Source organism: Castor canadensis, chromosome 17, assembly GCF_047511655.1.
Source record: "Castor canadensis chromosome 17, mCasCan1.hap1v2, whole genome shotgun sequence".
In the NCBI taxonomy this organism is placed as follows: Eukaryota; Metazoa; Chordata; class Mammalia; order Rodentia; family Castoridae; genus Castor; species Castor canadensis.
Genome location: NC_133402.1, coordinates 61,994,867 through 62,021,378, shown reverse-complemented (window position 1 = coordinate 62,021,378; position 26,512 = coordinate 61,994,867). Strand labels below are relative to the sequence as shown.

Below are 26,512 nucleotides of genomic sequence, written 5' to 3'. Positions count from 1 at the left end.
TTGTTCTGTTCAGTAAATCTGTGACACCATTCTGAACACTGCTCCCTTAGTGAGTGGTGTGGAGCGGGTTTGAGCCTGAAAAAGAAGTATTTAAAAGAACACCGAATTTAGCTACCAGTGCCCACAAAGCCAAGAGTAGATTCCAGAAGCTCAGGCAGTGCCGTTGGCAGCTTTTCTCCCTATGAGTGCTTCTGTGGGAGGACTTGTTTGCTAAGTTGCTGGTGCACAGCGGGGCGTTTTATGCACAGAGGAGTTTTTAGACTCCTCCATGTGCTCTGGTTTTGGTGAATTGAAGACTGGACTCCCTGAGCACCCATTTCCCTGCTGGGCTCCCCACTTTCCTGTACCCAGGCACAGATGCTTACTATGTTGGAGTTTGAAGGCCACCGTGTGCCAGGGAGGGACCTGCCGCCTGCCATTCGAGTGCCCCAGCAATGTGCCTTCCTGCTCCCAAGTTCAGATGGCGGCATGCTGTTCACCCTGCACTCAAGCCAAACCCTGTTACTTAAAGGGAAAAGCCTGATGCTTAAGATTTATAAGACAATTTTCAGTTAAAGTGCCCACGTAAGTTACATTCTCAGGAAATAGCTCCTTTGTACCACCAAACGTGCTTAGTCTGTGGGATCTGTCTCCCCAGCTGTGGTCACCATATGCCAAGGGAAAATGACCCAAAGCTTTAGCCTTCTGATTAGGCTCTGGAGGCCTGACGTGTACAGAACTGACACAGGGCCGATGGCCTTCCCCAGTGTCGAAATGGGAGGATGTCCCTCTGTCGTGTGTCCATGTCCTCTTTTCAGACAAGGTGAGACCTCGCTGCCTTCTTCTGCAGCCTCCGCTTTACCATTTCACAGCTGTTTTGGCCCCTGTCCTTCTCTGGGCAGACTTGGTCCTCTCTACCCAAGGCTGCCAACCTGGTGGCCTCTGCCTCTGTGAAGGCCTCCACCTCCCACAGACCACCTTCCCCAGTCCCCAACAGCTTGGATTTGCCTTCCATCCTCTGCCACCAAGTGCCAAGTACTGAGGGTGGTGGCAGCATGGGGCCTCCACAGCTAGGTAAAGCTCCCTCCCACACCGAGCACTGCTGTGGCTGCAGTATGAGGAAGTCCCCAGGTCATGGCCAGACAGTCAAAGCCATCACTCCATACTTCACTTCCAACTCAGTTGTCACTTAACATGCTTCTGAGCCAGGTGTCATCTAATGGCACAAGACCTGGCCGGTCATTGGCCTTGTTCACACTGACATAGACATCATACCAAAGGCCTCTGCAGTCACTGCAGGACAGGGTCAGCCTTTCAGTGTCTGGAGAAGCAAACCACTGGCCACCCACCTGCACTACTGCTCAGAGGTGGCTGGAATGAGTTCCTTCAGGGGTCACGCCTGAGCTTGACCAGAGGTCACCAGGTGGGTCACCTTTTCGTTTGCACATGCTCTGGTCATGTGGTAGTAGTCTCGTTTCCAGAAAAACAGTTGTGCTTCCCTGTGCACAAAGGGACACACACCATGGTGCCACACGCTTTAAGCAATTTAAGCAGAGAAGTAAGTGACGCCACGTCCGACTTGCCTCACGCAGAAGCACGAGCCTGATATGTCACGTTGTTTTGTAGTATCTCAAACTGTAAATAAATACCATTATTTTTATATGGAAATTTTATAGAAGAGCTATTTCTGTATTCTTAATTCTTCCTGGGTTTTCTGAAATGGCTTCCAGTAGAAATGGGGACACTCCTTCACGGTGTCACTCAGCCTCTGCAGCAGCACAGGTGGAGGATTGTGTGCCTCTGGGCTCCCCGTGCACGGCCACGGGCTTGCGCGGCGGAGGCTGTGGATTTAATAAGGCTGAGCGGGGCTTTCTGTTAGCGCAAGTGTGAGCATCTTCGTCCCTCCTGTAAGACTGAAAAGAGGAAAGAAAGAAAATACCTGAAATGAGTAGAAGTTGTGCCTAAAACAAATGTACCGCATTGATTTCTGATCTGAGTGAGATGTATTACAGAATAAATAAGTAATTTAAAGTAATGCAGGTCTCAGGTCTCATTATTATTGGGATGGGGGTGGAGTCCCTGGTGCTGTGCCCGGTCCCTTCCCTGCCCACTTCCAGGACCCTCTCCCTAACTGAGTCCCTCACAGCAGAGCAGGGCGGGGTGCACACGCAGCCAATGAGGAAGGACAAGAGCCCTCCCTGCCCCCACTGGGGGCACTGAGGACCCCCCAACCTTGAGCTCCTTACAACTTAGCTGAGGCCCCGACAGTGGCATCAACACACCATGGCTCGGCTCAACCTCCCCCTCGCTTCCCCATCGGCCGTAGGGGTTCCCCAGAGCACCCTCTGCTGTGCATCGCCTGCCCCGCCTGTGGGGGAAATAGGTCGGCTAAGGCATTCTGAGTTGCATCCATGATTTCCTGTCACTGTAGAAGATAAAAGCTTGAAGAGTCAGGCACTGGTGGCTCACACCTGTAATCCCAGCTGCATGGGAGGCTGAGATCCAGGAGATCACATCTTGAGGCCAGCCCTGACAAATAGTTCCTGCGATCCCTACCCCCATCTCCAAAATAACCAGAGCAAAAGAGACTGGAGGTGTGGCTCGAGTGGTACAGCACCTGCTTTGCAAGTGTGAAGCTTTGAGGTCAAAACCCAGTTCCACCAAAAAAAAAATTTTTTTTTTCTTTAAATCCCAGAAACAAGCTGGATGCCAGTGGCTCACACCTGTAATCCTAGCTACTCAGGAGGCAGAGATCAGGAGGAAGCCACCCTGGGCAAATAGTTCACAAGACCCTATCTGTAAAATAATCCGTCATAAAAAAGGGCTGGTGGCGTAGCTCACGGAGTAGGCCCTGAGTTCGAACCCCAGTACCACAAAAATAAGTAAATAAATTTCAAAACAATTGAGCCGAACGGTTTTTAGGAAAGCGCTTTCTCTCGCCTTAGACTACGCAGTAGCCTCAGAGCAAAGGCCACCACAGTGGATTTGGAAGGTCGTCTGGGCCCCACAGGAATGTTACCTGCCTCGGGCGCTGCAGCCCCTCGGTAATGACACCTGCGTCCCAACAAATTCGCCACGGGGACAGGCCAGAGGCACAAGATGGAGGGCAATTTGTGAATTACAGAACGGGGTCAGGTCCTAAAAGAAACAGCCCCTAGGGGAAGGGCGGCTGTCCCCAGCACCTTCCTGAGCTGACCAGACGGTGGGGGTGGGGTAGGTGATGGCACTGAAAGTGAGCCAGGGTCCCCCTGCCCCCCAGCTGAGCCAGCACCATGCTTGTCCCCTCTTCCTTCTGTGCTGTTGAAACCACTTAGTGCTGCTTGCTTAAAGTGACCACGGACTGTTGGGTGTAGTCACTGAACCACTTGACCATAAAAACGTGCTTTTGTTCTGTGATCACGTGGGGGTTGCTGTGACCATTGGCAAGGTCACAGCCATGGACACAGCCACTGGACACGGCTGACATATCCACAGAGCCCAAGGCGTTGACTTCAGTGCCCAGCCTTCTGGTGAGCCAGGCTCAGCTGGGGTGACAAAGCAGCCGAGGAAGGTGGCCTTGACTGAGGAGCCAGCCCACTGGCAGGCAGCTTGCTTTGTTCTGTTCCTCCTGGATCCATTTTGTCCCCATTCGTCCAGCAGGTGTGCCGCCCCTGCAGTGCTGTTCTGTGCTTGGCTGCAGGCCCGCTCCCCTCCCTGGGGCTTGCACCTGGGTCACCTCACCCTCCCCAGTTTTGTAGCCGAGGAAGGGGTTCTGTTGCCCTGCTGAGGAACTGGCCAATGGCTGGGGGTGGCCCGGTCACCTGGCCAGCACCAGCACCAGCGTGGCCTTCATCCTGCCGAAATGCTTTCAGGAAGTCCTGCACCCAGCTGAAGTCAGAGGGGACAAACCGACCCACTGAATGAAAAGTAGCAGTTGTCAGAACGCCTCCCCGTAACTCGCTGTGACAACTGTGCCATGGGGCACAGTGAGCTTAGTACTGACGTCATTCTCACGCCCTTCGCCTGGGCTCGGGAGCCAAATCTCAACCAGACCCTAGGGAAGTGCGATGGTCCTGGAGGGGTCCATGGGAGGAGTTAGCTTCAGGGGCTGCTAATAAATAACTCGTGTGCGTGCGTGTGTCATGGAACCCGGGGTCTTGCACAGACCAGGTGCTCTGACAGTGAGCTCCACGCCCAGACTTTTTTTTTTCCAGACTTGTTTTTAATCCTCCAGCAAATGAAGGTTTGATGTGACTACAATAAAAAGTACTATGAAAGGCTGTGTTTTTAAAATATGTAGACATCGCTGCTCTTTGCAGAGGTCACCTGTGTGGACAAGGCCTTTCTGCAGGTGGTACAGTGGTGGCCCTTGTCTGAACAGTTCCAGCCACTTTACAATCATCTGAAAACCAAACTAACCTTGCCTCAAATTCAGTGTTCAGCTAAAAAAAATACTGGGTAACAGCAGAAGATGGGAACAAAGAATGACACTTTTATTTGAAAAATGCTTTCAGAAATTATTTTTAAGAACAAAACTCAAGGCCAGGCACCAGTGGCTCACGCCTGTAATCCTAGCTACTCAGGAGGCAGAGATGAGGAGGATCAAGTTTCAAAGCCAGCCAGGGCAAAGAGTTTTCGAGACCCGACCTCAAAAAACCCTTCACAAAAACAGGGCTGGTGGAGTGGCTCAAGGTGTAGGTCCTGAGTTCAAAACAAAACAAAACAACTCAAGCCCTTCTGAAAGATTAGAGGCCTGTGGCCAGATGCACATCATGGGGCCACATGTCCTACAGGGCAGCTGCGGGTCACCCATCCTCTCACGTCCCCATATAGGCTGGGCTGCCAGATCAGCACCGCACCCTTCATCTTGGCAGCTGACTCAGACCCTAGCGGCAGGGCCTCAAAAGTCCCAGGGCTCTGGCTCTGTCCTCACCTTGAGTCCCGGCTGCAGAGCCTCAGAGGAGGAGCCTCACCTTAGAGAGGGAGGCAGACGGCAGTGTGTTAGTGCACAGCTCGGGCTCCAGGATTGCTAAAAACACTTTGTCAACCACACATCTGTAACCACTCGGTTCAGGGTCACCCCACAGGGGCGGCTGTGACCTCTGTTGGGTTTGTGCCAGGGGACTTGTCTCTACTTTGCTTGTGCAGGTTAAAAGCAGGCCTGGCCAAAGAAACCGGCTTGCTGAGGAGTCCCCCCCCCGCCCCACCCCATCTCCTCCACACCCCAAATCCTTGCTGAAAGGCTCCTGGGGCCTGGGGAGCAGGGGCGCAAACAAAGCTGCAGGGCTGGGCTTTGGCCCGGAAGGCAGGTGCCTGCTAGGGCAGGCCAGGGACACTCCCAGTCACGACAAGAGACGGACCAGAGAAGGCACGGGGAGAAACACAGCACCCACACCCAGCCTTGCAGGCCACACAGACACAGGAGGGCCACAGACTGGCCCCTCGGCTGCTGAGGGCCCTGCTTTCTGTCACCTTCACCATGGCAGCTGGCCAGTAGTGGCACAGCCTCCCTTCCGTGGGACACCAAGTGCTCCTCTTTGACCGCTGGTGAAGGTGAGGTTCTGTGAGTCTACACCAATGGATGGCCAGCCGGGCCACATGGCCGGTCCACTCAGCCTGATGACCTCAGCTGGGCCGCCATTTGAGAAACTGTAGTTGACACCTCTGTCACTTGTGCATTTGCATTCTTCCAAATCCCATACAATTAATTCCTATTTGAAATCCCATACCAAATGTTCGGTAACAGAACTGGAACATCTCCTAAACTGGACAATTTTTTTGGCCTCGGAAAAATTTTAAGTGGCGAGAGATACACTGTCCTTGGGAGGGCGACGCGTGGGGTGTCCTTTGCACACCGTCGAGCGTCTTCCTCCGTGTGCCCCCCACCCCCCTCAGACACCTGTGGGTGCGCGGGGCTTTGCAGGGCTCTGGCTGTGGCTGGGACATTTTCTTGGAGCGGGCAGGGCAAGGCTGTGACCACCTGTGGGCTGCAGACGCGACAGCTGGCACCCACCCCGCTCAGGACTTCTCGGGCTTAGCTTTTAGGGTGAGGGCAGCAAGGGAGAAATGTGCACTTCGCGGCCATCAGGCAACAGGACTGGAGCAAGCGTGCGCCACACAGACGCCACCTTTGTCTCCAGGCCTGGTCAGCGCCTGACCTACAGCGCTCATGGCTGCCGGGCTGGCTGGTTAAGCGAATGCACAGCGGACCCTAAGGTGATCTTGACCTTGTCCCCAGCGCGGAGAACCAAAGAGTGCGCTCACCTTTAGCTCACACATCTTGGGGTCGGTTTGAAAACCTGCTCCCCCATGATCCTTGCTCCTGCTGGGTTGAGTCAAGAAAGAACAAGCTGGAGAAAAACATGGAAAGGACCAAGGTGTGGCATTTACCTGGCTTCCAAGTGACAGGCTGGCAGCAGCCATAAAACAAACTGAGCCCAGGGGAGAAAGAAAGACAGGAACTGGACCTTCCCCCATAGCTCCTGCCTGTGGCACCCGGCCTGTCACTCATGGCACCCCAGCTGTGCCTTTCCAGCCCCCAGGTCCCTGCACGCCGCCCGCCACCAGAATGGTTAATAGTTGAAAAGCCGGAAAGAGACCACAGAAACCGGAGGGCCACATGTCTTCAGAGTCATATTTCAAATACCAAAATAGCTGCTTGTCCCCACCCACCCAGTCCAGGGCCAGTCGGTTCTAACCAGCAGCCACTAGACTCGTCCATTCTTGGCGGGCTGGGAACAGCTGTCAGCAAGAGCTCACTTGCTCAGGGAAGCTGCTGGGCACGGGAGGGAACCAGGTCCCGCCTGCCACCTCTTTGGCTCCAGAGACCTAGATAATGTCACCAAAAGCGGGAGACTAGGAACCCCAGCAAGAGGCCCCCGAGGTCCCTGCTGCCTTCTGCATGTCCCCAGGAGCCCGAGCAGTAGAGGGGCGGCGTGCCTCTCCCAGGGTTCTGCAGACCACCGATCTTGCAGAGAGGATGTGACCCAGGGCCAGCTGTCACCAGTGCACTGGCTGGGGTCCTTTTGCGCCACTAAGCTGGAAGTAATATGAATAGGTGAGCAGTAGACCTAGTGTTGACAGTCCTGGGCCCTTGAGTGACAAAGGCTTATAGGGCGGGTGACAGATGAGACCTGCAGCTCTAGGCACTAGGGTGGAGGTGACCTCTCCCGGGGCTCAGGGACAGCAGTGCTCAGGTCTAAACAGCAGTCAGTGGCAGCAAGGGTCCCAGCCTTGGGTGTCGGGACCCTCGTCCTTGAAGCCTGAGTGTCGCGGCCCGGGAACTTGGATTCCGTGTTCTGCCCTATTTCCACACTCCGCTGAGACCCTCCAAGCTTAATGTCACCCTGTTTCTGGGCACGCATTGTTTCATCTCACAAATGCAAGTGCCACCAGGCTGCTTGTTCCTGTGCCAGCTGGGTTTTCTGGGTTCCTGTCAGGCTTGGGGGACCCATTGTGTGCTCGGCAGCAGAGCCAGAAGCCATCGGGCCATCAGCCCTGGCCGCCCAGCCCAGCTCAGGTGAGCCACCTGCAGACAGTGACGTGTGGCTGGCAGCTGGCCTGGGGGACAGCTGTCATCTGAGGGGCTGAGGGGCCAGCCTCGTGCTTGTGCCACCTCCCCAGTCCGACAAGCAAGTCCTGGTGGCTACTGGTTAAAGGTGGACAGGGCACAGGCCAGGCGCCTGCTTCCCCGCTGCCTCCTGCACCCAGGAACACTCGCAGGCCAGAGTCGCCCCTGGGCTTCAGCAGAGGGGACAATGCTGAGCCCCGCAAGCCGGGCAGGAGCCCCAGGGAGGCCAGCTGGCGCAGCAGGAAGCAGCTTTGGGGGTGAGAGAGCCAGGAATTCAGTGCCTGGAATCCACAGAAGGACCTGGGTGAGGAAGACCCTGGACTCGCTCTTCCCAAGACTGCATCCCCATCGGCTGACTTCACTGTTCCGTCTTTGGCAGGGAAGCTCTTTGAGTCCGACTGGTGTTAACGGACCGGCCGCCTACCTGTCCTTGTGTCCTGAGAAAGAGTCAAAGAAATGTGGTGAAAATGATAGGTTCACCAGGAAAGGAGAACACACTCTCTCTGTCTCTGCCTCTGTCTCCTCTCTCTCTCTCTCTCTCTCTCTCTCTCTCTCTCTCTCTCTCTCTCTCTCTCTCGCATCTTGACATCCTGTAACCTTGGTGGTCTACTTTGATCTTAACAAATACTATTAAAAGCATGCAAGTTTGCTGACACGGTGGCTCACGCCTGTAATTCTAGCTCCTTGGGAGGCTGGGATAAGGAGGATCAAGGTCTGAGGCCAACCCAGGTAGAGTTTGCGAGACCCCATCTCTAAAATAACTACAGTAAAATGGACTGGAGGTGTGGCTCAAGAGGTAGAGCCCTGCTGTACAAGTGTGAAGCCCTGAGTTCAAACTCCAGTTCCACACACACACACAAAAATCTTTGCAAGTTTTTTTTTTGGCAGTACTGAGGTTTGAACTCAGGGCCCCATGCTTTCTAGGCAGGCACTCTACCAATTGAGCCACTCCAAGAGCCCTGTTTTGTGATTTTTTTTTCAATTTTTTTTTGAGATAGGGTCTTGTGAACTATTTCTCTGGATTGAGGTTTGAGCCTTCTGTTCTCTACCTCCCAAGTAGCTAGGATTACAGGCGTGAGCTACCAGTGCCCAGCTGCAAGTTCAATTAAAATGTTTTTCTCTTCCTCTCAGAAACCTTGAAGAACCTTCCATTTTAGTTTCCCTTTTCGTGTCCCCATCCCTCACTGCTAACTGCTACCTAGCATTAGTACCTGCTCGATTGACTGGGCAAAGTGCCATCCGACCACGTCCCAGGGCACTGTCACAAACCCCGAGCAAGTCTTCAGAGCTGGCCCTGGTTCCAGACGCCTGTGATGGCAGGAGAGGGGAGGGGAGAGCGCCCAAGCAGAGCTGGACTCCTGTGGCCGGAGCCTGAAGCACAGGAGGGAGAGAAACTGCAGTCTGGGGTTTGAACTCAGGGCCTCATGCTTGCTATGCGGGCGCTCCCCCACTGGAGCCGCTCCGCCAGTCTGGTAACTTCTCTTCGTCACGACATATAAACGTGACTTGCTCCAAGCACTGAACCACAGAGAAACTCCTGCGACCCAGCAAGGCTAAGTTATCGCCCAAGGCCACCCAGCCCAGCAAGGGGCCGAGGAAGAAACTGTGCTTCCCTGGTCACCTGCACATCTGGGGAGGCTCTGCCTCTGCTTTCTACAAGTGAATCCAAAACGGAGTTGGTGGCAGGGCAACTGGTGGTCATTTCTCTGGGTTTTGCAGGGACCAAGTCTGGCCTGGAGCTCTGTCCAGCGGCCAGGTGCACAAATAAGAGTTGGGGCTCCCCGGCAGATGGTGTCTGGAGGCGTCCCCTGTGGTTGCTCCCCATCCACCTCGAGGCCAAGGGCTTCCGTCCAAATGGCAGCAACACAATGACAGCAGCTGCAGGCGCCCCACCCTCCGGCCCTCCAGCTGTCAACTATGGCTGGGAAGGTCACATGTCACTGAGCCAGGCTGGCCCACCACTCATCTGTCCCTGGAACCATGCCACCTCACCTGGGCGCCTGGCCCAGTCTTGAGGGAAGAACACCTTCGTGCACAGCATTGGTGATCTGGCTCAACTCTAAAAACTAATGATTTTAATTGCATAATAATTACGTATAATTATTTGGTACGTGCATACATTGTGAGGTCAGCATTTCTTTGTGGTGAGATTACTTTCTGGCTTTTCTCAGACACAGACCCCCGGCTGTGCAATGGCTCCATTTCTGCTCACGGTGACTTCAAGGTCACCAGCAGCTCCCAGTCCCCCACCCCCACCCTGCTCCCCATGCCTCCCAGACTCAGGAAAACCTCGACTCTTCTCTGAGCTCCTGTGACATCAGCACCTCAGTATGCACGCAAGAGCAGGAGGTAAGGCTTTCTGGGTCTGGTTTATTTCATTCCGTGACATCTGCCGTTCTGTCCACGTTGTCACAAACATGGGCTTTATGTTCGTAAAAACAGGGCTCACACTTACTTTCCCTTTTTTCTTTTTACAGTTTTAGTGGGTTTCGTAAAGCTATCCTTCTCATACACGGATGCAACACACTTCGGTCATGCTTACCCGCCTCCAAGTCCCTTTCCTGCTTTTCCCTCCCCACCCCTTTATGTCATATATGTGCCATGACACTCATGAGGACACGTGTAATAATTCTTTTTTACCTGGTGATCTGTAGTTCTAGCAAACAACACAATTGCTTTTTTCTTTTTTCAGTGCTGGAGACCAAACTCAGGGCCTTGCACGCGCCAGGCAAGCGCTCTGTCACTGAGCTACATCCTCAGCCCTCATTACACAGCTACTTTTTAAAAAAATTTGGTGTTTACTGGACTTTGAACTCAGGGCCTACACCGAGTCACTCTACCAGCCCTTTTTTGTAGTGGGTTTTTTGAGATAGGGTCTCCTGCATTATTTGCCCAGGCTGGTTTTGAACCTGATGGCTGCTTCCTGAGTGGCTAGGATTACAGGCGTGAGTCACTGGCTCAGAAAGAGGTTCCACACACTGCCAAGGCCAAGGGCCAGCCCTTCCCACTGGGAATGGAAACACAGGCTGTACAAGACTTGCAATAGGAACTCTGGCCTCAACACTTAGTTGCCCAAGGCCATTAGTCCCCGTTTCTGCCCCCCCCCCAAGAGGATAGATAGAAAGGCCAGTCATGCCCAGACAGAGCTGCAGTCGCCACCCTGGAGGCCCTTGAGGGCGGACCTGGTGCTTCCTTCCCCAGTGTCCCAGGCTCCTCACAGAGCCCTACTCATAGCAGGTACACAGACAAGGAAGTCTTCAAATGAATTATTAAGATGGAATGCCCCATGAGTGACACAACACGGCCTGCCCAGTTGTCTAGTGATGAGGATGCCAGTGGCCTCGGTAGTCCTCGGGTGTGAGACACTTAGCACACAGCCTGCACCACGCCACCCTCAGCAAGCTGGACCCATGACTGCGGGACCCTGTCCTCCACAGGACTCCAGGAAAAGGCAGAGGGACTCACTCACCCAGGTCCCCTCCACATCCAGCTCTTCCCACTGAGTGAGGGGCTGCAGGTCAGAGGTCAAGGATGGAAGCCATGGGCCACCAGCACTTGGCATGTGCCTCACCCTCTGGGAATGTGGCCTCCCGGCTGGAAAAACCTGTCTGAGACCTTTGTTCTTCGAATTGTTCATCTGCCTCTGAATTCTAGGCATTGGGCTGGCACACTAGAACCTAGAGCTCACTGTGGTCCCCCAGGCTGGCAGCACCAGGGTCTAGTCCCAGGTCCCACAAACACTGCCCAATCAGCATCTGCTTTCTTTTTTTTGGTAGTACTCAGGTTTGAACTCAGGGCCTCATGCTTGCTAGGCAGGTGCTCTACCCCTTGAGCCACTCTGCCAGCCCTTTTTTGTTGGGTTTTTCAAGATAGGGTCTCTCAAACTACTTGCCTGGGCTGGCTTTGAACCACGATCCTCCTGATCTCTGCCTCCTGAGAAGACAGGACTATAGGCGGGAGCCATCAGGTGCCTGTCTTTTCTTTTTTCCTGAGAGAGGGTCTCACTGTTGGCCTTGAACTCTCCACCCTTCTGCATCACCCTCCCAAGTGCTGGGACTATAGACATGCCTTTCCACACCTGTAGTTGGAGCTTCCTTTTTTTTTTTTTTTTTGGTAGCACTGGGGTTTGCTAGGCAGGTGACCTTACCAGCTCTTTTTTGTGATAGGTTTTTTAGAGATAGTCTTGAGAACTGTTTGCCCGGGGCTGGCTCTGAATGGCAATCTTCCTGACCTCTGCCTTCTGAGTAGCTGGGAATACAGGCACAAACCGCTGGCGCCAGGCAGAGCTCACTTCTGCCTCCGCTTGCAGCTCCCAGGATCACACGGGACCCTAGCTAATTCCAGGATAATCTATTCTTAAACCAACCAATTACCTTAATTCCACCTGCAAAGTTCTTTTGCTGTGGGATGCAGCATAACTGCAGGTGTGACCTGAGAAGGTGAAGGTCCCGGAACTGTATCCACAGGTCACACTGGGACTGAACACTTCAAAAGGGCACCATGCAGCGCTGGGTGTGGTCAGTCGTCCCCACCACCCGGCCTCCACTGGCCTCCTCCATTCCCTCCCTTCCCGGAAGCACATTTGGCTGGAGATCCTGTCCTCTCCAGACCAGCTGTTCTCAGCTGCCCAACAGAAGGGTCACTATTAAGAACAGGCCACTGCAAAAGACAGTGACCAGGTTCACATCACTGTCCTCCCCTCCCCCCCCTGCACCCCCCAACCCGCCGTGGCCCCTGCAGGAGTTCTGGAGGCCTAAAGGGTTGGCCATTGGCTGCCTGGCACCCCTGTGCCCAGACAGCAGGGCCACACCCTGCTCCATGGGCACAGGGGTCGTGTCCCCTCAGATCCAGAACTAAGGGCTGCTGGTCAGTCCAGAGTGGTGTGTCCCATGGACTCTCAATTCATGCTGTGGAGTTTTCATGTTTAAAGTGACCAGTCCTATCGATCTACCATTTGATCCAGCAATACCACTCTTGGGGATACACCCAAAAGACTGTTACTCCAGAGGCACCTGCACATCCATGTTTATTGCGGCACTATTCACAATAGCCAAGTTATGGAAACAGCCAAGATGCCCCAGCACTGACGAATGGATTAAGAAAATGTGGTATCTATACACAATGGAATTTTATGCAGCCATGAAGAAGAACGAAATGTTATCATTCGCTGGTAAATGGATGGAATTGCAGAACATCATTCTGAGTGAGGTTAGCCTGGCTCAAAAGACCAAAAATCGTATGTTCTCCCTCATATGTGGACATTAGATCAAGGGCAAACACAACAAGGGGATTGGACTATGAGCACATGATAAAAGCGAGAGCACACAAGGGAGGGGTGAGGATAGGGAAGACACCTAAAAAACTAGCTAGCATTTGTTGCCCTTAATGCAGAGAAACTAAAGCAGATACCTTAAAGCAACTGAGGCCAATAGGAAAAGGGGACCAGGAACTAGAGAAAAGGTTAGATTAAAAAGAATTAACCTAGAAGGTAACACCCATGCACAGGAAATCAATGTGAGTCAATGCCCTGTATAGCTATCCTTATCTCAACCAGCAAAACCCCTTGTTCCTTCCTATTATTGCTTATACTCTCTCTACAACAAAATTAGAGATAAGGGCAAAATAGTTTCTGCTGGGTATTGAGGGGGGGAGCGGGAGGGGGCGGAGTGGGTGGTAAGGGAGGGGGTGGGGGCAGGGGGGAGAAATAAACCAAGCCTTGTATGCACATATGAATAATAAAAGAAAAATGAAAAAAAAAAAATAAAGTGACCAGTCCTGGACAGCACCAGCTCTCAGTGAGTTCTGGTCGTTTCCAAAAGGCAAGCCCACCCTTCATGGGCAACCCCCGCCACTGCTGCCAGTGGCCAAAATCTGCTACATGGGCTTTGGAAAGCAGCTTCAAAAATCACGGGTTAGTGCTCTAGACATGGAAATGTGAGACCGTGGTGTTGAAGACTGTACTCACTGGGCAGGAGAACTGTCCAAAACCCAGGCACGGCTTTCGAGTCACGTCGAATCTAGTTTTGCAACGCAGAGGATGAAATGAAGGAATCCTGTGAAGGCTGGCCTCCCTGCACTGAGGCCAGTGTCGGCACACACAGAAAACCAGAAAACCAGCGTTGGGAATCAGGGAGCAACTTGAATTTCAAAGAAGCGCTTTTCCTTAGTGTGTGAACGAGTGTGGAAAACTCTGAGGTCATTTTAGAAACTGTTTTCCTCAAACTGCACCTTGACTTTACAGGAGAGCCAAGTGAAATTCCACACAGACTGTGTCAAAGTCACAAGTACGCGATGCCCTCTGCACACCCAAACCCCAGAGGGTGTAGGCAGAGATGAAAGACTTCTCTGCCCTTTCCTGATAAAACGCCACTGAAAAACCTGTAGCCCCAAAGGAGGGCAAGCATTTATTAATCATCTCCTCACCTGCCCTTAATCCCTGCAGCCCTGAAGCTAAGCGCAGCTCGGAAGAGAAACCCATTCTGCCTCCTTGTCCATCCTTGGTCCAAAGCAGGTGACGGGTTCCATTCAAACTTCGTTTCTGCCAGCAGCCTGTGTAGAATCTGAGAAGTCCTCCATCCCAGATCAGGTAGTCCCGTCACACATGGCCTGTCTTAGCTGAGCACTGCACCACGTATAGCTAGCGGAGGACGAAATGTGGAGCGCGTCTACAGAAAATCCAGCAGAGGATGCGCTGTGTCCTGTGTGGGGCTAGCCTGTGTGTTTACACTGGGGCTGTATGGTAATGTCACTTAGTGACCAAAATGAAATAAACTTCTGAGTCCCAAATACAGCAGCATGGAGATCTAACAAAACTAGTCCACAATTTTCCTTCAGCTAGGAATTACACTTAGTGACTTCATTTTTACTTTCATTTTTGGCAGTACTGGGAGTTTGAACTCAGGGCCTTGTGATCACTAGGCAGGCGCCTTACCACTTGAGCCATGCCCCCAGCCATATTTCCCTTGTGCCCAAGTTGTCACCAGCCTTGTTTGTGCCTCCCACAGAAGTGGGGTGACAGGTACCCAGCTATTGGACCCGCCTAAGTAGCTGAGTCGTCTTCAGCCTTCTGGTGTGACATGGAAGTGTGTGGGCAGCAGCACCACACAGGAGACTCGAGGTGCCTGGTCTGCAGAATCAGAACCCGCAGGCTATGCAGCTGCCCAGACAGGACAGAAACTCAGCTCTGATGGTCCAAGACTTCCCTCCACTCCTAGCAACTCATCACCCATCCCACAGACCTGCCCCCGCTTGCTGTTTCCTGGGACCTTGTCAAAAGGCTTGAGAATGCCATTCCTCGTCCCTCCTCCCTCCAGCCCATGCCTGTCACTGCCACTGTCATTATCATGCTACCTCTGAGCTTGTCTGCTCAGAGCACGTCTTTCCATCTCTGTGTGCTCAGAGGGTCTGGCCTGACACCCTCTGGCACACAAGACAGTGATAAACTTCAAGGAAACAGAGTCAGGAAGAGCTCTGAGGTCACAAGCAGTCAGGGGACAAATCTGAACGTGGGAACAGGGAGGGGCTCGCAAATGAGTTAGTGGCTCTGTGTGATCCCACTTTTCTCTCCACCCCCCACCCCCAGCATTGGACGCTGGCATGGCATTGTGACTGTTTCCGGTTAGAGACCCAGCCTGCTTTTGTCTGTGCTAAAACCCACTGTTTGTATTACACTTTACAAACCCACAAATCAACAGATTTATCAAAAACACTTAGGAATTTCACGAGCTGAGGACTACCCACAGCAGGCCAAGAAAAATAGTCCTGGCTGCAGACCCTGGCATTTCCCTCACACCTTGTTTAAACAGCCTGAGTTCAAACCTGAGTCCAGAAAATGTGTGCTCTAGACTGCAGAATCCTTTTGTTCAGCTGCAAAGGATGCCTCAAGCGGAAATGCCACCACTACCCAGGCTGCGCCCACCACCAGAGCCCAGAGTCCTGCCAGGACCTGCGGCCTCTGGCCATGCAAGGCCACCCAGGTTCTCATGGTTATTCCAGCCATTCCAGCTGGGATGTAGTTTGCATCCACCAGTCCTGGCTTGCAGTGACACAGAAAATCTCAAGAACACTGCTTTACTTTTTTTTTTTTAAAGGAGAAAAGCAACAATCACCACCAAAAAGCTTAAAAAACAAAACAAAAACCCTGCAGATTGCATGGGAAGCACATTTTTCTCCAGAGGGGAAAGTAGCTCAAATTATGACAGTCACACACGCCTACAACCAAAGCAGTAAATGGTCGTAACACCAAAGAATGTGAAATAAAACTCCACTGTGTTCCACTGTCTGCCAAATAAAAGCAGAAACAAGATACTTCACAAACTACTGTGCAACTTGTATCAATTTAATTTCATAAAAAATTAGGTGCAGACTCACGCTGGTGACTAAAAGCGCTGTTTCGTCCATGGTTGAATACACTGACCTAGGGGACTAAAACCCAGAACTAAAACAACCTCGTTAGTATTTTATTTTTAACGTTTTACAACAAAAAATTTGTGCACTTAATCAAGAAGACCCACAGACTAATTCAGCATGTAAAATAACATTACAAAAATGCACAGTAACACTTTCAGATCCACTTTTATTTTCTTTTCCTCACACAGAACTTATCCACACACCACGATTCTCGCAGCTAACGTCACTTGATGTTGGCAGGCACCATTTCAGCCCTCAACCTTTGTTGCATCAACGTACAGCAGTTACCCAGTGTTAGATCCATAAAATATTTACACAGCACGGCACAGAAGCTCGGACACTTGGCAATTCATAAAGAGGACAAGACCCTCCCATCTAACGTTTGCAGTTGGGGTTCACTGGTCCCTATCTGGTGACGGAGCACGGGTTCAAAGGGCAGCAGAGGCAACAGGCAGCAACTTCAGAGGGCACTGAGCGCTACGGTCTGGAAGCATGTTACGATGTCACCCAGTGTCACGTACCACCCCACCTTTCTCCAAGGTGTCTTCCACTCTAGAATGGCAGGTCCAGCTGATAGAAAACGACTGACAACACAACATTTATTCTTTGGAGGCGTCCTACTCATACTATGCATGTGCTGTGACTTTGAACACAACTCGTCCCAGAAACTTGTCACGGTCATCATTGCTTTTTAGGTTGGGTGATCCATCAATCTTGCACTCAACTGTGACTTCTTTCTTAGTGGTGTTGGATGCAAAGGTGACCTGAACAGCAACTAAGGGCTGTAGATACCCCACCTGGAAAAAAGGGGAGAACAGTCACAATTCTATGATCACTTCATGCGTACTGTTAGGATTGGCTTACTGTCCAAAAAAACAAAAATGGTTTTTATTGTTTGTTTGTTCTGAGACAGGGTCTTGTTTTGTAGCTCAAGCTGGCCTCAAACTCACAGCCCTCCTGCTTCACTCTAAAAATTTTTTAAAAGCCAACTAACCGGGCCTATTATTTTATATTCTTTGCTTTTTTTCCCCCATTCCTTTTTTGGTAGCACTGGGGTTTGAACTCAGGGTCTTACACTTGCGAGGCAGGTAGTCTACCACTTGAGCCATGCCCCTCACCTTTTTGCTTTAGGTATTTTTCCAATAGGGGTCAGGCTTGGACCACACATGCACACCATCACACCCAACTTTTTACTGACTGAAGATGGGGTCTCATGAACTTTTTGACTAGGCTGGTCTTGAACTGCAATCCTCCCAACTTCTGCCCCTGAGTAGCTGAGATTACATATGAGCCACCGCACACCTGGTGTTTTTTTTTAATTGATAAAAGCTGAAGACTATGAATTTTCCTCTAAGCACTGCTTTAAATGTATCCAACAGATGTTACTATGTTCATATTTCTGTTCGGATATTGTATAATCTTGCTTTGAATTTCCCTTTTCAGTAGTTTATATTTTGAGGAAGAAAAAGCATCACACTAGGCTTTTCTATTTCTTCTGTACTTTTCTATTTTCTCTAAGTACATATATATAACTATGTCTATATACACACAAAATATGCATGTGTGGGTTTTGTGTACATATGTCATCTCCACTTGCCCTTGCTATTTATTTTAAAAAACCCAAGTTGCTGCATAAATTACAGGCATATGTCTACCGACCACAGATAGATAATGTTTCAACAAACAGGTGTTCCAATTTCCCAAAAGAGTTAAGCACCATAAAGAAACTTTTACTTACGTGCAGTTTTTTCCCATAATATGGAAAATACTTTAAATCTATAATTCCATAACTAGGAAAAGTTGATAAAAGTGCAATGTTTTCATCCTAAAGTTGAAAGCAAAAGAAGTCCTGTTTAGGTCACAAGAAAAAACTTTAAAAATGTTTTTTCAATTACAGCAGTGTCAGCTATGAAGAGTTTGATTTACAGACAGTCCCGCTCAGAGGTGGCCTGTGAGTCTCCTCTGCCAAATGCCAGCTCTTGGCCCTACAGCAGGTTTTCTATATTCCGTATGGAAAAGCTGCCTGGCGGGGTAGAGGTGGGTAGAGGGCGGGTGGGGGGGGGCTGAAGGGGTGGGAAGCCCATAGGGGCAGGTACAAACGCTATGGTTCATAAGCACAGTAACCGATGTGATGGACAAAACAACTGACTCGAATTTCCCATGAGTCTACATATGGAAATCAGCAATCTATTGACATTCCATGCTTTTGAAAAACTGACAGAGCTGGAGGCATGGCTCAAGTGGTAGAGCACTTGCCTAGCAAGCGTGAGGCCCTGGGTTCAAATCCCAGTACTGCCAAAATGATAAATAAAACAAGAAACTGATAAAGACACTCTCGGTTGAATGAACTAAGTCCTACTTTCTGGTTTTGTCAGTGCTGGAGATCCAACCCAAGGAAGGCGTCATGAGTGCGGAGTGCACACTGCCACTGGCACATTCCTAGCCTGTAATTTTGACTTTTGAGAGCACACAGGAAGCAATATAGCAAAAGTATGACTTTATCTAACAAGAAGCTCTGCTCTGCCTGCTTCATCTCCCCATCTGTGTGACGGAGTCAAAACTGGCAAGAGGCAGGGCACAGGGCACAGGATGGGCCCTAAGGACATGGCTGAAGAGCGAGAGTAGTGCGGCAGCGAGGGTGAAACTGCAGGAGCCACCTCGACTCACCCTCCCACTCCCATACCACCTCCACTTGTACTCTGAGCTAAAAAGCTGAGCATGGGGACTCGGCACAGTGGCAGGCTGTGCTTAGACTGACAGAGGCCTTGGATTTAATCCCCAGCACTGGTGGTGGAAAAAAACATCTAATATTCACTTTACATTGCAGGGGGAAAAGGTCACATTTTTCTGCATTGTCTTTGTTGAACCTGTTTAACCTCAATATATGAACTCCGTTCACAGAAATGACACAAATATGAACATTAAATCCTTCGCAGGAATCATGCTTTAAAACTCACCTAAACTACGTGAGAGGTAAATGCACACTTACCAAAAGGAGAACATGAAATATGTGCAAGTGCTTGTTTTGAACAACTTACAAACTTTTACTACTTCAAGATAAATTCAAAAACAAGAAATAAGATGCTCTTAAGACTAAACTGTGTTTTAATTACTAATTCTGTTTTTCATTTTTGGTTGGACTGGGGCTCAAGCTGGGCTTTGCTGCGGCAAAGCAGGCACGCTACCATGTGAACCGCACCTCCAGCCCCTTTTGCTCTGGTTATTTTGGAGGTGGAGTCTTGAGAACTATTTGCCTGGGCTGGCCTTGAACTGTGATCTTCCTGAGTAGCGAGGACCACAGTTGCGAGTGCCCTGTGGTGTTTTTTTTTTTTTTTTTTTTTTTCCATCTTATCCAAGTTCCTGCAGAAGTGACTTTGGCATGAGGTGTTAAGTGACCTGCCTACAATTACACATGTACACCTCCACCCAGATGAGAAGCCACAAGTTCAAAGGGCTTTTGTACATCAGCACGCTCAAGGGTGGCCCAGAGACGATCAGAAACACACACCTCAGCTCTACTTGAGACTTGAGTCAGAAAGCAAGGGACGAGACACAGCCAGCCCAAGCAGTCCTGATGCCTGACCAAATTTGCAAACTAGTGAGCAGGCAGCTTCTGCCCAAACAAGAACTCCATCATGATAAGAAGAATTACAATTTCCCACAACTCTGAAAGTGATTTAGATGTAAGCTTTCAGGACAATCACTTTTACCATACAATTAGAGCTGAGCACTAATATTTAGCACAAGCATAAAATTAAATTTAGAGCTTAACAACTGCTCCTTAGAGCTCTTACCCATCTTTTACACATTTGTTTTAGTTGCACTTGCAGCGTGGAAAGAAAACAAAAGAAGTTATGAGCTAAAAACCGCACAGCACAGGAACAGGGTGAAAAATGCCTCTACCTGAAGGAAAATGCACCATGTCTCACTAATGCTCAGATAGCACTGATGGCTAGCTAGCAAACCAACTCATGTTTTATTCAGAAAGAAAAAATCATGATGTATTTATTATCAAGACACCTGCAATCACAATCCCAACCTCAGTATGACGAAGCTGGGAAAAACAGTCCTAGAACAGATGGAATGCAGTCTACGTTGAGTGTCATGTGGACAAAATCAATACACATGGAAAGTGTGTTTTTGAATTATTATTATATTGAAAAGTTTGGTGGAATTATAGTCTAAGAATGGCATTAGAAAGGACTTTAGAATATGGCAGGGAAGAAAAAATGGTGACTAAATTCACCGATTTTTATTTTAAGAAGCAAAGCTGTGAGAAGTTTGTGAATACTAACCTTTGGGACACAGACTATCCTTGGGTCTCCTTCAGGCTTCAATCCGATTATCTAGGGTGAGAAACACTGATCAACACTGGACGGAGCAGCCAATACGTAATAAATACAAATAAATAACAAAGGGGATTTTTTTGGTATTCTGAATTCATACGCAGTTGATGAGTGTTTACAAATGTAAACACAAGTACAAAGCCAAGTACTGCTGCCATCTACACAGTATGACAGCAATCCTAGCCTTGCCCATTCAATGACTTTGGAACAATGCTGCACTGCACACAGTAGGTATACACAAGCCAGTGCTGATCCCAGTGCCCGAGTCTGTCCTCCTGCTGACCCTGCAAAGGACCCTACAAACAACATGGTCTCAGACTCCATTCTCTCTGAGGACACTCTAAGGAACAGTGGGAAGCAGGTCCTTGGCAGACAGAGACTCTGCCTCTTGGCTTTATGTCGGGAAGAGATTTTCAGCAATCTAGATGTTGTGAGGATACTTCTAGCAGACCAGGATTACAAAAAGCACCTCCATTAAAACACTTAAAATTTAATTCTCCTTATACTCCAGATCATCCAGCCTCACATTACTTTTGGTTGACTGTTAACCTTAATTAAGTCTTGTTGCAACACCCCACAAATCATGGGCTGAGTGTATCCCATGTACTAGGCAAAGTTTCAGAAGATCTCAAGTGTTATGGTACAATCTGCAAGCTGTCATTGCCCATGGCGTCTCAGAGTGACTGTTGGGGAGGACAGAAGGGTATGAGTCTGGGCACTTCAGGGTTTAGTGGATTCTCCCTATAGGGAAAGTCCTTATTTAGCAGTGCCAACTTCACAAGACAGATGTTTTATTTTCACTAGGGATAGTAGCAATTTGCTTATCAATGGCGACTTCAGTGAGATAAGAACTCATGGTGTTGAGAGGTCTTAACACCTATTTAAGATACTGCCCTGTCCTGGGTAAATGACCAGGAACGATCTCATCTTCAAGGGAGACCTTGACAGGCCTCAAAAGGAAAACTGTCAGAACACAACTTGCAGCACAGCATTTAAAGTGCAAGAAGGTTCAGGGGAGTGCTTGCCTTGTTACACAAGAGCTGCAACTCCCTTTGTACAGGACCCCAGCACATCACTACTGTCCCAAATAAACATGAGTTTTACTTTACTAACCCTGTACAATTCAGGCACTCCAATGAAACAGCAAAATGATGCTACGTTGGCTATATAACTACACATCCCATTAAGTTCATTAGAATGTGATTTTATTTGTATTTCTACTAATTAATTACACATCATAAAACTATACTTTGTTACTAAATATTCAGAAAAAGTTAAATATATAATCCATGATAAATCTGTAAGCCTATTTTTTGTCATATTAATTTTTTCCAAATTAATGATTATCACTGCTAGCCTTCTAAGCAATGACCCAATAGCTAACACTTAGTAAGGAAGGCATTAACTCAACCAGAACAATCTAGAACCCATTGCCAGCTTCTTAACAGAGGACACTGGAAACAAGCAGCAGCCAACATAAGGGATGTACATACTCTGTTCATTTTCACAAGAATACATGGTGTTCCTTGGGAATAGCCAAAATCAGGATCATTCAGACCACTGCACTCTTGAAGTAAGAAAACAGGAAACTGACATGCAACATAAACTGGACCCTTCTGTTCAAAAAGTGTTCCATCACGACAGTCTGTGAGATTCTTCTGCTCTTCTAAGGAATATGCTAGAAAAGAAACATATATGTACTGGATAAGCCAAAAAAAAAAAAAAAAAAAAAAAAGACATTAAACACACAAGGAATACATCATCCTCTGAATAATGTTCTTCAAAGAAAAAAACAGCAACAGTCATTACCAGCTAACATCGAGGGAAGAATGTTAAGAGCTGTCTATGCCATAAGAATACAAACTGGATGACAGATCAGTCTCTTTTGTCATAATTAGATGACACCAGCCATGGCTACAGCAATATCAGAAAGCTTTCTATATGCCTGGCCCAAAAGATACATTGGTGAGGATGTAAAAGGCACTGCCCCTGCTCTCACAGAGCTTACAGTCTACTGGGGAAGCCAACTTTATAAAATCACAATATGAAGACAAACAGCACTATGGCAGGGTACACTAAGAGGGATGCATCTGAGCTCAGAGCAGAAGAGTATGTGTGGGTATTTGGGGTAAGTAGGAGCAAAGAAACTAGATCCAACCAAAGCATGTGATGAAAGGAAGTCCTCGGAGAAAGCTGGGGCAGGGTGTTTCCAGAGACACAGGAGACTACTGCAAATGACAGTTTACAGATAAGGGAGTCAGAAGAGAATGTCTACATACAGCAGAATAAAATAAAGAGTAAGTATAAAATAGCAACAAAAATGAAACTAAAAATATCAATTAATTACTGCTGAATTGAGAAGGGGAAGGTCCAAGGCACGTGAAGTGATAAATCAATAACTAAAGGTGACAAACAATACATCAATAAGTAAAAACAATAAACGACCAGCAGAAGAAATTTAAAGATACAGAAAAAACACACCATAAGAAAAAAGGTCAAAAGCATTAAGTTATTTCATACTGAAAATGGACCCAGAATGAGACTTTCTCAGTCCACTGTCTCTCTCCTGCAGAGCCACCACCGGCACAGACCTGAGTGACTGTAACGGCTTCCTCAATCCACCGTCCCTGGCTCACCCTCCACCTGGCTTCTGTGACGAACCATGAACATGCCAGACACGTGGTCTCTGCACCCATGGCGTCTTGGCGCATTTCAAGGCTACTTTCCCTCACTGCCTTCAATATTCCAAGGGGTTCCTTTTCACGCGGCCTCCTAGCCTTGCCTATCTGCTTTCTCTTCTTCCTCAGAACTTTCACCTCTGATACACCACTATACTACAAACTCCACGAAGGAAAGGGTTTTCTTTTGCTCACTGCTGGAGCCCAGATGAGTGCTTGCCACAAAGCCCGCTCTCAATGAGTTAACAGGACAGCAGCTGGAAAGGAGGTGGTCAGGGAACTACTGCTCTCCATGTGGCTCTACCACTTGATATTAAATCTCAAACAATACTTCCATTATTTAAATAACAAATACGCAGCTAACTGTTGGGTATTTTTGAGATAGGGTCTATTTGCCCGGCTGGCCTCAAACCATAATCCTCCTGATCTCTGCCTCCCAAGTAGCTAGGATTACAGGCATGAGCTGCTGGCGTCTGGCCAGATCCTTTATGCAGCCATAATGTTGTATCTTAACAAATTTAGAGCAGGTATAGGGCAGGGAAAAAAAAAAAAAATCAAGTTGACTGTCCATGAGGCTTAGGCCCCTATGTCTGCATAAATCAGAATATTCTTACAATTACTTTAAAAATTTACTTGTAGGTCCTCTTAGTTGTCTGTGTTTAAAAAAAAGATAAACCAATAGTAATATATCTAAAAGTAATCACTATTTGTTAAAAGGTGCTATGATATCTAAACATTTTACTTTATTAAAAGAAAATATACTTACACTTTAGAAACCTCTTAAGGTCGTTAATGTACCCTTCGTAGGATTTTGGGTCAGACATACTAAATGTATATTCCAATGCAGTCACTGGTTTTGGAAAAACTGTAAGTCCTAAAAAGAGATAAAAGAGAAACGGGGGAGAGATACTAACCACCAAGTTCTTTCTTCTCTCTCTTATCCCTAAAAAGCAGATCTCAATATGTAACACAATCTCAGGTAAAGTTATCAACAACCTCTGATCTCTACCTAATTACAAAAGACATTGGAAATTAAAGAGAACTCAAATCTTCAAAACTATCTCAGACAATACCAATTAGAAAAGTCTCTTCAATTTGATCATTTTCAGCTAGCTTAAAAGATGCAATTTTACTTACACATCTAGCTGCAAGAAATCATCAGGTTCCAACTAACACAATCATTCCTCATATCTAGCAGTTTTATACTTGGTACACATATGTATGTGTGCGCATGTATATTTACTTACACACTAAGCACTATAATATACTTGATAAGTAACTTTAACAAAACCACTGCTTATGTATTTCATGCAAAACAGTTATTTCTGAAATAGACTATGTTCAATGGTAGTAAAGTCATATACTTTAGACAGTAAGAAAATAGGTTTTTTTCTCTGAGACAGGGTCTTGTTATGTAACCCAGGCAGGTCTCAAACTCAAGATCTTCCTGCTCCAGTCTCCTGTGTTGGGATTACAGGCATATACTACCACACCCAGCAAAAATAATTATCTTTGAATTAGCCCAGGTAGGAAGAAAACCAGGCTAAAATGAGAGATGAGGGGAAAATTAGTGAGGAAATAGTCCCTGACACTTGGTCAAATAACTAAGAGATTAAGAGAAAATGTTTTTTTCTGGATGCTTAGACAAATACTAGCTGTAAGAAAGGCAATCACTGAACAAACTGTTCTAAGAAAAAGTGGATGTGGAAAGTGGTTCAGTTTGGCTAATGTTGCTCAGAGGTCTGTCTGTCCATCCATGCAGTGAGAGAGGATATGGACTAGGGCTCCTCAACCTCAACACTGTGACACTTGAGGGTGGGTGGCTCTTGTGGTGATGGCTGTCCTGTGCATTGTAAGGTGTTCAGGAGCACCCCTAGTCTCTACTTACAATAGCACCTCTCTCATCCTGATAGCTAAAAATGTCTCCAGACACTGCTGAATGGCCCCTGGAGGACAAAACACAACTGGAAGAAGAACCCACATCTCTAGAAAGAAACCTCTTGCTAGACTCCTACAGTCCCAGCTTGCTGGCCTTCACTCACTCTTCCCTTCTTCACGTATAGCCTTCCCTTCTCTGTGACCACTTCTAAAAGTTGCTCCTTTGGGGAATTATAAATGGTGAAATTCTGCACATGACTGTTTTTTCTCTATGAAGTGCAAGCACCGGCCTGGGGATGCAGCTCATTGGTACAGCACTTCTCTAGCATGCATGAGAGGCTCTGGGTTCAATTTCTACCAACACTAAATTAAATAAATAAATGAGTATTACCAGCATCTTGAGAACAAGGGCCATGCCCCACAATCAAGGCAGAGCTGGCCTACAAAGGTACGTCAAGAGAATGAAAGTAGAGGGCTGGAGTGTGACTCAAGTGGCAGGGCACTTGCCTCGCAAGAGCAGCCTGAGTTAAAGCCCAGTACTGACTGCATTCCCCCAAAGAATGAAGTTAAATCAGGAGGTAGAAAATATAATAAAATAAATGCTCCAGGTAAGAGTTTGTTTTGTTTCTTTTCTTGGTGGTGCTGGGGTTTGAACTCAAGACCTCAAGTCTGCTAGGCAGGTGCTACACCACTTGAGCGAATCAAGTAAGAGTTTTTACTAAAGTATATTCTCTAGCATAAAGGAGAATTTTTTTCTCAAGACAATAAAGAATTAAACAATATATATTAATTTTTATCTCTAATGAAGTAATTTAACATTTTAAGCCACCTTCATAACTAAACAATTAGAACCACAAAACATGCATTTATTATTAGACTAATGATATAACCCAAGCTAGAGCCAAGATATCTACTTTCTATGTAAATTACAAAGCAAAGTGAACCTTCTATAATCTTCACACTACCATTTCAAACTGTAACTCTTATTCAAACTTACTTCGCTAAAATTCCAATACTCATTACTGATTATCCTGACAAAGGATTCCAGTTTTATCAATAAAGGAATATGAAGGTCTTTAACAACAGTATGTAAATATTAAAGAAAATAAAATCACTCCCATCGCCCAACTCCAAGGTCTGTCTTCTCTCTGCTATAATAAAAACCAGATTTATGGCGAATGTAAAGTACACCCCGATTTTGTTTAAGAAATCTAACTGTAACATATTTACCTGGACTAGGAATCTGGTCACGGTATTTTGGAACCTCATCATTGAGAGTCTGAAGCATGGCCCACATTGTAAGTGTGAAGAGTGCGGCCAGGAACCCATAAAAAAGTAGGTAGAAGAGCAAGATCAAACCTGCAAGGGAAATGAAAGTGTGAAATGTGGAGCCACACATATGCACAAATTTGGCCAGGTTAAAAAACAAACCAACTGATCACTTCGAGGCTGAGCCCAAGCTTTGCTATGCACAGCAAATACCCGCACACTGAAGATGCGTGAGTTCACCCAGCAAGGCGTACTTAGCGGACAGCACCCACTCATCCCAGGTCAGAGCACACAGGGAAGTGTTTCCCAAAATGAACTCAATTCCCTCTGAAAACAGAAGAGATTGGGGGGGAGGAGGGGGCAGGGAATGCCCTCCACCCTCCCTCAATATATTTCCATGTTTC

General features: G+C 48.1%; 1 protein-coding gene across 1 annotated transcript in view; it reads right to left on the bottom strand.

Moving 5' to 3' along the window:
* Positions 1–16,083: 16,083 nt before the first annotated feature.
* Atp1b3 (ATPase Na+/K+ transporting subunit beta 3) overlaps positions 16,084–26,512 on the bottom strand; it is a 30,715-nt gene continuing 20,286 nt past the window's right edge. The window contains exons 2-7 of the mRNA XM_020184676.2: positions 26,070–26,198; positions 23,728–23,835; positions 21,777–21,961; positions 20,233–20,283; positions 17,676–17,762; positions 16,084–16,734 (exon numbers count right to left, since the gene is read on the bottom strand). Of these exons, the coding sequence (XP_020040265.1) occupies positions 16,564–16,734; positions 17,676–17,762; positions 20,233–20,283; positions 21,777–21,961; positions 23,728–23,835; positions 26,070–26,198 (731 nt within the window). The 3' untranslated portion in view covers positions 16,084–16,563. The remainder of the gene's footprint in view (positions 16,735–17,675; positions 17,763–20,232; positions 20,284–21,776; positions 21,962–23,727; positions 23,836–26,069; positions 26,199–26,512) is intronic.